At 47.8% G+C, this 12,492-nt stretch overlaps 1 protein-coding gene across 1 annotated transcript in view; it reads left to right on the forward strand.

The window, feature by feature from the left end:
- Positions 1 to 12,492, forward strand: part of GALNT14 (polypeptide N-acetylgalactosaminyltransferase 14) — an 86,874-nt gene that overhangs the window by 65,082 nt on the left and 9,300 nt on the right. The window contains exons 4-9 of the mRNA XM_027696536.1: positions 383 to 450; positions 2,961 to 3,026; positions 5,140 to 5,261; positions 9,515 to 9,602; positions 10,275 to 10,359; positions 11,511 to 11,614. Coding sequence (XP_027552337.1) covers positions 383 to 450; positions 2,961 to 3,026; positions 5,140 to 5,261; positions 9,515 to 9,602; positions 10,275 to 10,359; positions 11,511 to 11,614 — 533 coding nt within the window. The remainder of the gene's footprint in view (positions 1 to 382; positions 451 to 2,960; positions 3,027 to 5,139; positions 5,262 to 9,514; positions 9,603 to 10,274; positions 10,360 to 11,510; positions 11,615 to 12,492) is intronic.

Below are 12,492 nucleotides of genomic sequence, written 5' to 3' on the forward strand. Positions count from 1 at the left end.
GGTGACAGCAGCTTTGCTGTAAGCCCAGTTAGGAATCCCAGTGCAATGTGCATGTTGCTAAAAAGCCAGTTTTTCCTGGCTTTACGTGGTGCTCTGCTTTTGCTCACAAGGGTGATAAGGGTGAATCTCAGGTATTTCCCAGGAATACCGAGCACTTGGCTCTTAGGTCAGGCTACAGGGAGTTGATAGCCAGGCATTGTAGATTACTAGGGGGGAGGTGGTGGGGAGTGGTTTTTGGGTCTTATCTAGTATATCCTTTCTGGAAATCCAAGCCTGGTCTTCTGTGCTTTGGCAGAGATCAGTTCCTAGGTTTTTCTACTCCGTTTGCTGGGTTGTTAATTTGGTCAAGCACTGTCATGGATTTTCTCTCTTCATTCTTTAGCGTGCTGAACCGCACCCCAGTGCACCTCGTCCATGAAATCATACTAGTGGATGACTACAGTGATGATCGTAAGTGACCCTTTCTGTGTTAAAAGCAAGAGGCCAAACTGAAAGAGCCTGTGAGAGACTGGGACGCACGCAGAGATGGGAGAGAGTTTGCTGAAGTGGAAGGAAATTCAAAGCTGTGTAGCTGTGGAGAGCAAACCCTGCTGTGCTGGGTTTGCATTGCCACGTAGAATTCAAGTTCCAAATGATCAAGTCTCTTTTCATGAAAATAATACAAGAAAAGCACATGGCAAATCGTTTTTATGCCCAGTAGACATGAATCCAGTCCTTACACGGTTGTATCCTACCACAGCTGTGGTGTGTCTGATCTGGCTTTCAGCTGCAGCCAGGAGCAATTCTGGGTTGATACCACTGGAATTGCAGGGAATAATGACAGTCTGACCCTTTGGACCTATGTATATGTTCTGCATACATTTATGTAGGTGGTCAGCAACTCTTGATTTTTTTTCACCCATGTAATGAGGATTCCCTGTGTGGGTTTCCCATTTCTGAGATGCACCATAAATAGCATTGTGCACCACACATCCTGCCCACATCCTCCTGCTGTTCTCTCAGTTAATAGCATGACTCAAGTTAAATCGATAGGTCTGATCTCCAGTAGAAGGTAGCTGAAGCCCCAGGGACTCCCAGGGAACCACCCCAGCTAAAGACCTTACCCAGCGCGATGTGCGAGTTGAAGATCCAGGTGCTGAGAGTAAGTGCTCAAAAATACTGTCTCAGGCATAAAAAGGATGATAAACTATCTGAGTGGTCTGTGACACTTACATTTGAAGGAGCTGCAAAATTTAACCATTTACTAGGAAACCTGAAAACAAAACCAGACAGGTTTTTGAAAACATGAATCTAGGCTTTGCTCTTGGATGTTATAAATAGGCACTGCCTCAGAGAGCATTAGGGACAGATTTCACACAAGACCCACTTCCTGTCATTGACACCTCCCTGGGAAGTTGCTGAAGCTGGGGGAAGGAGTTGCCGTGATTACGGTGAGCTTTGGAGTAGCTCCAGCACTCGGGACGGGCAGACTAGACAAGTTTGGGAACCAGCTGTGATGGGGAAAAGGAGCAGGTGCAAGGACTAGAGCTGCCCTGGAGTGTAGCAGAGCAGGATTTTTGAAGGATGGAGGAAGTAAATGCCAGGTATTTGGCTAAATAAACAAAGTACTTGCCTTCCTGAAAGGAAACAGGTTTGTAGAAATGAAGCTCCCTTGTCACAGCATGCCAAGTACCATGAGCCACGGAGAACCAGCAAGACTGGGTTTAAACTCATCCCAGGGCACCAGAGGGGAGCATGTTTCCTGCGTAACTCAGAGCAGCCCCTCAGCTACTCAGCACTTCTCACATCTTTGACATCTTCTTTCCTGTGATAGTCTGAGCCTGCTGGCATCTGCTCTGCATGCATTTACATAAAATGCATGTATTTGCATAATACACTATACACACATGGTCAGTTTTTTTCCTGCAACCCACCCCAAACAATTAGTGCTTTTATCTCATGCCCAGTTATGTCTCATTTCTCACCTCTCTCTGCCCGCTGGCCTTGTTATTCACTGGGATGCAGCTTTTCTCCATGTGAATTCTCAGCAGAATTCCGTTGTAGGTCCGTAGCCAAGCCCTGCCACTTTTACTCCCCTGTCCCAGCTCTGTTCCCTAATTGTTCAGGGTATGGGTACAGTGATGTCTCTTTACCAGCAAAGATTGCTGGAGGAGATGAAAGTGCTCAGAGGTGTGTGCAGGTGCAGGGGCTGGGCAGAGGGCATGGGGCACGTGTGTGTGTGTTTATAGCACCAAGGAAAAGGAGGCAGAGCTGTGAGAGGCATGAAGGGGTTGTGGAGGTCACAGCATGAGAGTGCAGAGATAGAGGGGGCTGTGATGGGTGCACCTGCCTGCAGACACAGCTCTGGCCCTGCTCTGACATCCTCCACTTTGCTGGGAGAAATCCAGGTGAAGATGGATGCTGGTGCTGCAGGCGGTGACTGCGTGTGGGATTGCAGGACCTCCCTAGCTCAGGTGTAGGTGGCTGTCAGGCCTTTCTGCCCCATAGAGCTGCTGCCCCATAGAGCTGCTCCACAGGGCTCTCTTTGACCATCCCTTCCTCCTCGCTGAAGCCTCCAGGCCACCACAGGAAGCTCCTGCCCTGCCAACCAGATGCACATCAAAGAGCTTGTGCGTTGCTTTGCAGCTACCAAAAATAGTAATTTGCATTACTGTGCAAAAAGTCAGATTCTGACCCCAACCACAACTCTTCTGTGCTGATTTTAGAGCATAACTCAGCTGCTTTCAGTGTCAGTCTGCTGAATTTACACTAGTTTCATGAAAACTGCTGCTCTGCCAGTCGGGATTTGTGCTGCATGAGCTGAGTGTTGTGACCCAGCACTGCTATCACCCTAACAAGCCATCAACCAGTCCAGGACAGGGTACTCCCTGCTCACAGTCTCCCCTAGGACTCCCTGTTTCTGCTACCAGAGCCACCATGAGGGCTGAGGGTGACATGTTGTCCCTTTTGTGTTTCCCAAGCTGATGACTGCCGCTTGTTGGGACAGCTCCCCAAGGTGAAGTGCTTGCGGAATGGACGGCGAGAAGGTAAGAGCTCCCTGCCCACAATCCAGGTGGGATACCCAGATTTCGGGAGGTGTTAGAGCGATGGAGTCAGGGGAGACCTCCATGGAGTGGCCAACAAGGGAGGTCAGCGGCTCCTGGGGACAGGAGGACCATGATGAAAGGGGATGTAATAAAGGGCTGGGATTTTAAATGAATCTCCCCTCTCTTGCTGAAAAAGATGGGACTATTAAGATATCCAGTGAGGCTCAGCTGTAGCTTATTAGCCAGAAAATTAGAACAGGCAAAACAAAGCCCCGGGTCTTATTTGTAAAGATGTTTGCTCTAATAAAAGAGAGGAGATCTGCTCCTGCTGCTTCTGTGGGATTTTTTTTTTTAATAATTAATTATATTTGAAAGATTAAGAAAGGCTATATGGAGGATGAATGTATGTCCTACTGGGCTGCTGCTGGCAACCTTTTGAGACATTTTCCAGCTCCCCATAGCCTGCGTGTGTGCTTTCAAATTCTGCTTTGCAGTATTAGGAGAACAAAACCCTAAGTTTTTTCATGCTACAAATCAAAGGTGTGAGTCCAGGTGGGTGTTGGGTTGAGGAGACTGAAGAGTGGAGATTCATTGTGGTCTCTTTCTGCAGAGGGTTTCAGCTCTGCAGGTCTGGTGACAGGGTGGCATCAAATCTCATGGGTGTAAGAGACATACCTGCTTTGGCAGGAGGGTAAGGGAGGTCTCCATAGACCCTCACCTCCTTCTCATCTTTCTGTCCTGTGTGATGGAGGTACATATGTGCTTATCTCCAGCGTATAGACCCACAGGTATTCGTGCTCTATAAATCAGTCAGATGTGGGAAGCCAACCTTACCTTGCTTAATAGATTGCTTACCCAGGGATTACATTGCTTAATACATCACTTAAGTTGTATCCCTCAGGGCCTGCTGGGATCTGGGGAGGTTTGGGGTTGGTGCAGAACACATAGCTACCCACCAGATCATAGGAGTTGCAGAGAGAGATACAGTGACAACCTGTATTGTAGAAGGTGACCTTGGCAAATGCTGGATTGTTCCAGGCTTTGTTCTCCTGTCCCTCTCCCTCCTGCTCAGAGGCTGTTCCTTGACCCTGTTCCTCTAGGGAATTTTAATATAAAAATTGGTGACCTTCTACATGGACCTGATGTGTGACTGCTCCCTGAAACCCTTCTATCTCTCTTTATCTGTCCCTATGGCCCCTCCTATTGCCACTGTTTCTCCTTCATAAAGAAGCTCTGCTCTCCTTGAGTCACCTGCATCCCTTCTTGTTTGCCAACAAACCATCTCCTTTCTTATGGTGCAGTTCACTTTAGCATCAACTGCATGCAGGAGGAATGTTGAAAAGCTTTTTAACTCCTGCATAAATAGGAACAGAGCATCTTTAAGAGCAATGATTTTGCTGAAGAGTCTAGTGTGAAATCCATGTGTGCAGCTGCTTTTTATGACCTCCCTCTTTTTTTTATTTTTCTCTCTCACAAACGCATGCAGCAATCCACTTCCATCTCCAAAGGATTCTAAATTCACCATCAGGGCCCTGATAAGCCAAGTGGGCTCTTAGCACCTTGAAAACCAACTCTCTTTCCTTGGTAGAAAATGTGTTCCCATTGAGCTGCAGATCAGCAAGTTGCCCCAGGGCAGGAGAGAGATCTGGGGGTCACTGGGACACAGAAAGGGGCTCAGCAGGGGAAAGTTAACAGTCTAAGAAAAGCTTAATTCTGGCACGAGGTGATCCCACCCTCAACTCCCCTGGTGCATTCCCCACTGCCTTACATCTGTGTTAGATTTATTACCTGAAGGGGGTCATGAAAGCATTTGAGTCATGTTTTGCCCCAGAATGCGACAGCAGAATTAATTGTGCTAATTAAGGATTGGCATAAATGGCATAAATCATATAACTTGGTGGAACCATTTATTTGCTTTGGGGACCTTAGGAAATGGTTAGCATACCTTGCAGCATCAGGAAGGAGGCAATGAACCTGGGCCATGTTTTATCTGAATGAGGTTCAGGCAGGTCAAAACCCAGGGAATGCATGAGTGCAAGAGATCATGCTGGAGGAGCCTGGGGGTGTTACCCAGCCATCTGGACAGCAGCTGATGTGGTGTGTCCCTGAATAGGTCTGATCCGGTCCCGAATCCGAGGGGCAGATGTGGCAAAAGCAGGTGTCCTGACCTTTCTGGACAGTCACTGTGAGGTGAATAAGGACTGGCTGCTCCCTCTGCTGCAGAGGATCAAAGAGGTGAGTGCTCCTGAGAGACCAGGATCACCCTCAGGGGATGTGTCAGTGATGTCCACCTCCTCTTCCCTCTCGATGGGCATGACCGTCCAACCATAACCAACTGCATCTAAGGCATCTGAATAAAGAAGTGATGAATTTTTGGGGTACAAAGTGGCCTATTCTGGTCTTCCTCCACCCAGCAACCACATGGGGTGTCTCTGTGACTGGGTGAGCATGTGGGTGGGTGGGACAAGGTGTCTCCCAGAGCACTGAGACTCTTAACTGGCAAGCACAGGTTGAGTGGTGAAAGGGGAACACGTGGGCAGTGCTCCAGCAGAGTTTTTAATTAGGCTCATGTAAAATGCTCAGTGATGATGATTTAAGGGAGTGACGGCTCCTTGAATAGGGGCCGAATTTAATTTCATGCAAATTAAGCTCTAATAAATTGATTTAATAGGATTTAAATTCTGCTGATTTCGGAGCAGACAATGACATTCTCCTTTCGCCGGCGGCGACTCTCTCACCAGACGTGCACACGGAGGCTCCCGGCGCCTTGGCACTCGAGTTGGGGGAGCTCTGTGCTGGTGACCTGCTGACACCAGGGTGCAGGGGATGAAGCCTTCAGGTTCAGCATGGATGCATGATCCTTTCCCTTCTCCGTGCCTTGTTCCTTCACCCTTGTTACACCTCTGGCTTCTCATTGCTAGTGTTAGTTACTCAGTAATTTTAAAATTACTGAACTATGTTGACATAAGGGCATCTGAGGAGCAAGGGAAAGCTGAGGTGGTGGGTCGTGGAGAAACCTGCCTGGCTGGTGTTCACGGTGCCCCTCATCCAAGGCATCCTGCTTTTCACACCTCCATATGTGGTAGCTGTTCTGGCTGGGCCAGAACACCTCTGTGCTGTTCTCACCCTCTGTGCACCAGTGATGGGACAGGGGAAGGGGGGCAGAGCACCAGGTCAGGTCCCTCTGCAGCAGGGGAGAGCTGTCAGTGCTGCTGGCACTCGTAGTGCAGCCAGTGCTGGAGAGGTTCCAACTTTGGTGTGCAGGCTGGGCAACGGTACTGCTGATAAATGTCATTAAAATGGTCTTTTCATATTATCAATCGCAGCTCTGGTGCCATGTGTAGCATCATCATAGGAGTTTCAGTGCCTCCTGGTCTGAATACAGCATCAAATGCACACATCACCTCTGTGGACTTTTTTTATTTGCTCTTCTGGACTGAATCTGGAAGGAAGGCAGTCTATAAGGTCGCACTGCTGCTTGTGCTGCCCTCACCTTGTCCAGTATCTTGGAGCCCCAGGCAGCAAGGGAGACATACTACAAAGAGTGTTGAGGGACTGACAAAACAAGGGCAGTCCCACTTGCTTGCTTTTTAGCTGCTCGCAGGAGCTGCAGGATAAGGGCAGAGTCCTTGGTTTCCTTCTTCCCAGGACCACTGTACCCATCCTTTCCATCAGGATTAAAATATTGATCAGTGAAGTGTATGAAATGTTACTGCTGCCACCTTCAGGCTGTGCTCAAGAGATGGGTTCCCTGTCCAACCACTCTGTGAGGATCAGCCACCTAGGAAGAGATTTTCTCACTCTGTTACTCCTAGGAACAGTCTGCTTTGAGCTAACGTGATTTAAGTTCCAAGCAAATGGGTGCTGAGCGCCTCAAAGCAAACCTGGGCACTTTTGCCACCATCAGCCACCCACCCTTGCACATCACTTCCCTTGTTTTCTGAGCCAGAGCAGCTATTCCTGCAGTTTCCATGGTAGGAAACACCAGAGCCCGTGTGTGGCACCATGCAGCCCTGTGAAAGTGCCCCTCAAGCCTTACATCAAGCTTTCCCAGCAGCTGATGGTATACCCCCCAGGCTGACACTCACTTGTGGGTGTGGGCAGCACACACCCAGCATATGGATTTGGAAACAAGCAGGAAAAGCAAGTGATGGAGTGTGGGGGAATGAGGGGGAGTCTGGGGGGGTCTCAGACCTGTGCCTGGGGCGGTGTGTGTCCCAGGGAGTGACAACGAGGGCGGTGTCTTGCACCAGTATGTTTGCAAATGCATGACTGAGAGTGCGTGGGCGTGGGCTCTTGTTTTTACTTATGGAGCAAATATCTCTAAAGCCATTAATGGTGCATTTCAACTGAATAACTTTTCTAAAAATGTAATTATGCAGCCTGAGGTATTTTTACAGTATGACTCAACAAGCTCGCCCCAAAACTGTATTTGCAAATGGCACTGGGATGAACCAGTGAATGGCGACCCCTTACTTACAGCTCAAATATCTCTCCAGTCTGGTGCTCTCTTGAAAAGGGGGATGCACACGAGGGGCAGGTTGGCCCTCTTACCTTGCTTAATCTTGCTGTGGGGCCAGAGGAGCAACTGTGGCCCTTTTTGTTGACCATTACAAGGTCATGATGTAGAGGCTGGGAGACAAGCTGCAGTCAAGGTCCTTCTCCAAGGCTGAAATGTATCTGTTATCTTCAGGACCATTTTCAGAGTTTTTTGCTGTTCATTTAGATCCATACGTTGGTATGTTTGAGAAGTGTATTGGAGAAATGAATTCTCAGGTTTGTGAAAGAGGATTGAAGATTTGGGTGTTGTTAATAATAACATGCCCTGCCATGAGTGGGTATCAAAAAAACGGAGATGAAGCTGCCTATAATAAGATTGGTGCTCAGCCCAAAATAAATCATAGCAACAGCGCTGTGCTCTTGAGCATGCCGTGCTTTTCTTTTGAGGGTCAGACAGACCTTGATGAAAGCTGAGTAAATATAAACGTTCCGAGGACATGGCAGGGAAAGTGAGGCAGGGAGAAGGCAGCACTGCTCAAGGGTAGCGTTTTGCAATAATGCACTCAGCCCAGACGTAAAGGCGATTTTCTTACAAGAAGTTGTGCTGTGCAATGAGTAGCAGTGAAATTGAAATTGGGGATGAGTGTCAGCTAGCTAGAAGTGCTCACCAATAAGATGATTGAGGGACAAGTTTTAAATGAGTGTATACAATCCTTTCCATGCTGTGTTCAGCACACAAAGCAGATGCTTTGCTTAAAACCTTTCCCCTACCCTCAAGCAACTGCAGGATGCTTGGCTGTACTGGGCTGTGGCAGCTTGGGGGGCACTGTGCAGCAGCCACAATGGGTTTGATGGGTTTGAAAGGCTCATCGTGCTTGGATGTGACTTGAGTTTCCCCATGCAATACATAGATAGAGCAGACCTTGCCCTTTCAGTGAGATATTTGACTCACAGAAAGTGATGGTAAGACCCCTGACTTGACCTTGTTATGGAAATACCAAGTATTTGTCATGCTCAATTGGAAAATCGGCTCTAGTCCAGCTCCCAGCTCATGGCCTTTGGTTGCTTCTTCCTACAGCTGCATTTGAATACTCCTTTGTCAGGACTAATTTCTAAAACAAAGTCTTTTCCCAGCGAGAGAGCAAGCCCATGTGTGCTCAGATGCTTTCCTTTGTATGGCTGTGAAAAACAATTTGATCTAGTGAGGGTAAAACCTTGAAGTTTGTGCTATAATTGGAGTTTGGGATTTTCGAAAAGAAAAAGGGAGATAAGAGACCAGTCAAAGCTGTCAGTGTCTCTTCCTCCTGTAGATATTTTTATTCATAACTGTTTGTATAATCTCTTTGCCCATAACAAGATGTTAATTAAATCACCACCAACTATTTTAAATAAATCAGGTCTTCTTTTTTTAACCCTTTCACACCTTTGGCAAAACTCTTAACTGTACTGCCATAGTTTGCACCTTATAAAAAATACCTGTATTTGAACTACGTGACTGTGTTTTTCCTCTGTCATTTCAATTGCCTGTTTGTCACTTGATTTCTGAAATCTGATTAAAAGTGAGGTGAAAGGGGAATACATTGGTGAATTTGCAAAAGGCAGAAGGAGCTTTGCATCCAGCTCTCCAGCCTGTGGAGGGCAAGACTGCGGGTGAAACCCAAGTTGGTTGGAGATGCCAGCTCAGCAGCCCAGAAGCACACAGCCCTCTTTCCCAGGACAGACAGTGCCTGCCTTTCCAGCCTCTCTTGCTGACATGCCCCTGGCTCCCAGCAGTACCTCTGTCACTTGGTGCTGCAGCCATTAATTCCTTGGTTGAATTGATGTGATGGCTGAGGAGGAGGAGGCAGTGATGGGCACTGATCCCTGACAAACCTGAATGACACCAACATTTCCAGCCACCTGACGTCTGCAGAGAAGTTTGGAGAATCCCTTGACCGGTTTGAGTGGTGTCATCTGAAGTCATAGGTCTTTTTGGTCCTGCTTTCCAGGATCCCACCCGAGTGGTCAGCCCTGTTATTGACATCATCAACTTGGACACTTTTGCTTATGTGGCGGCTTCCTCAGACCTCAGAGGAGGTAAGTCCCAGTGTCATGCATGCCCCGTGGGTGTCCAGCCGTGATGTGAACATGCACTGGCCTGAGGAGATGGTGGCTTTGCGCCACACCTCTGTCTCTTGCTACCTCACAAAAAAAGTGCATTAGCACTGTTCAGTGCTCCCCGCTGGCTGTTTCCAGGCTATTCTAGAGACAGGTGAGCATGGCATGAGGAATGGTGTTTGCTACAGTGGATAAGGCAGTCAGGCAGGAAAAAGGGTCATGTCAAAGCCACCCTGGGCAGCACTGAAAGTGACAGGAGGAGATGGGGGATGTCTAGGCAATAAATGAAGGATGCAACTGTAGCGCTTATTAGTATGCCTGTGCTATTTGTAGCATGCAGTATCCGTCAGAGTGTGTGTCTGTGTGCACAAGGGGACTAAGTAAGGTTTCAGCAGCAGCTTTAATTCTGACTTTTTCTGCCTTTGGAGTGCTTGACTTTGCAATTGTCATGCAATGTGTTGTTTCTTGTTCATACATAGTAGCAAAATATGTTAGTGATTGGACTCTTCTCCCAAGAGCTGCATCTCTGTGGCTAAAGTCATTTCAAAGTGGGGAAAATGCTTTGTCAAACACAGCTTCTGCATCCTGCATCACCTCCCAATTCATACCAATTTCTGATGTCCCCATGGCACTTCTCTACTCTGGTTTTAGGTTTTGACTGGAGTTTGCATTTCAAATGGGAGCAGCTTTCCCCGGAGCAGAAAGCCAAAAGACTTGATCCCACCGAACCCATTAAGTAAGTCAAGAAGAGGTAGGAGGCACCTGTGGGGCAGGACAGGCTTCTCCTCTGACCTGATGTGTGTCCCCATGCACAATAGCATGTGTTGCTTCTTCCAGGACACCTCTGAACTTCTAATGCCTATAGCAAGCTTCTGGCTAGCCTGGGTTTTGCAATACAGCTTCACCCCCAGCACTGAAGCCTGAGAGTGCCACAAAGGTAGAAGGGATATATTTATAGTTATTGGTGTTTTGGTAGTGGTTAGGGTTTGGTATTGTGGTTAGGGAAAAAGCCCAGTGCTGTGGACTACTGCTCCTTTCAGCTCAGCTGTCACTTAAAAATAAAGCCTTGGCCCACGATGTCTAGGCCAGCCTTTCCAGATCAGCGCTGCTCTTCTGAACCTCACTGAACCTCCTCAGAAATGGGGAGCGCAGGAGAGAGAGCAAAACTGAACAGGAGAGATGCCATCTGTCCTCATGCTGTGGGGTGGAGGGAGTTCTTCACTCTGCTGAAAATCTCTCCTGGCAGCAAGCCTGCTGCTGGTGTCTGCAGCCCCAGCCATGAAGCGCTGGGCTGTGAGGCGTGGAGGAGACTTGTGCCAGCAAACAGCGATTCTCCTCAAGCTATCTTCTGGGTCTGCCTTCCCCTCCTCCATGGACTTTCTCTGTGCAGTTTTCTTAGCTAATCCAAAGTCTGAAAAATAATCCTGTTTTGAAATAAAGATCACACAGCTAGTGATGGCTTTTAAAAAGCCTTTCTGAATTGGCTCTGCCTTCCTCTCCCTGGTGGAATGGTGCTCTTAATAGGCTGGCTCCAGGCAAAAAGCCGGTCTGAGTGAATAACCCCCCAAGTGCTAAGTGCATTTTGGATGCTGAAGCCTACAATCAGGGCTGTGAACTTTGGGTTTGTAGGAGTTGTACTAACTGGGTGCATTAGCCAGTCATTAAGTGCCAGGCAATTTCTGACTGACAGCAAAATACCAAGGCAGCTGAAAGTAAGGCTCAGATGCATTTTGAAGTACATTGTCCTCTTTTTTTTTTTGTGAGAAGAAAGTACATAGGTAATGTCCCAATGATGAAAAAGGAGGCAAAGGGAAGGGCTGCTTCTGTGCATCCAGGTGCTGAGGCAGTGTTTGAAAGTGTGTCTTCTCTTCCTTACCCATTCTGCAGGACACCCATCATTGCTGGAGGGCTTTTTGTGATCGACAAAGCCTGGTTCAACCACCTGGGGAAATATGACAGTGCCATGGACATCTGGGGTGGGGAGAACTTTGGTGAGTCGTTCTTCTTCCTTCTCTGCCTTGCTGTGTGGTTTCTCTTTCTGAGTCATGCCAGATGGATACAAGGTCATTTGGGACTTTGTTTTGAATGGTCTGGATGGTTTCCCTCACTGACATTAATAAGTTATGGTCTCAGTAATGTAAGGGATCCAACAACCATATTGTTGATGGGAATGATGGGAATTGAGCAATTGCTGAGACGCGGGACTGCCTGTCTTCCATGCTGCTTTGATGTTCTGTAGGTAAATACCCTATACCACAGAGTTTTCAGCTTTGGTGTTACCCTCATATTCTTTCTTCATCTTATTTTCACCTTAATAAAGCAAAGATGTGTCTCATTCCATTGCCAACAGCACTTCGAAGCTGTGAACTGAGGCATCAGTGCCTCCTTGAATCTGCAGAGTACTTGGAACAGTAGCTACCTCGGCATGCTGCAAATAGGTGGCAAAGTAACACGACTGCTTATCCATTCCTGTGTCACTGACTGGCTGAGTGCTGCCAGGCTCTCCATGACACTCACTTTTCCTGCACCAAAATAATGGGTTAAGAACTGACCTAAATTCAGTCACCTCTGCCCCTTGTCATGGGACAGGATGGACTTCAAGAAATCTCCTGCATGCAAACTTGAGAGGGCACATGACAGAGGTAACAGCCTGTCCCTTGTTCTCCTTGTCAGGTGGAGCTGGATCAGGTTGGGCTGTTCTCTCTTTGAAGCTGTAGCAATGCTGTGGATTAGAGCAATACACTGTATCCAGGAAAGAAGAGAGAGGCATTCGATGTCAGTGAGACAGATCAGAACCTGGCTTTAATAGCTTGCACCCCTGGGGAGTATGGCTAGCCAGCAAGGAAGGATCTTATGTCTTAACACATAC

Source organism: Neopelma chrysocephalum, unplaced genomic scaffold (assembly GCF_003984885.1).
Source record: "Neopelma chrysocephalum unplaced genomic scaffold, ASM398488v2 Primary Assembly neopelma1_108, whole genome shotgun sequence".
NCBI lineage: Eukaryota > Metazoa > Chordata > Aves > Passeriformes > Pipridae > Neopelma > Neopelma chrysocephalum.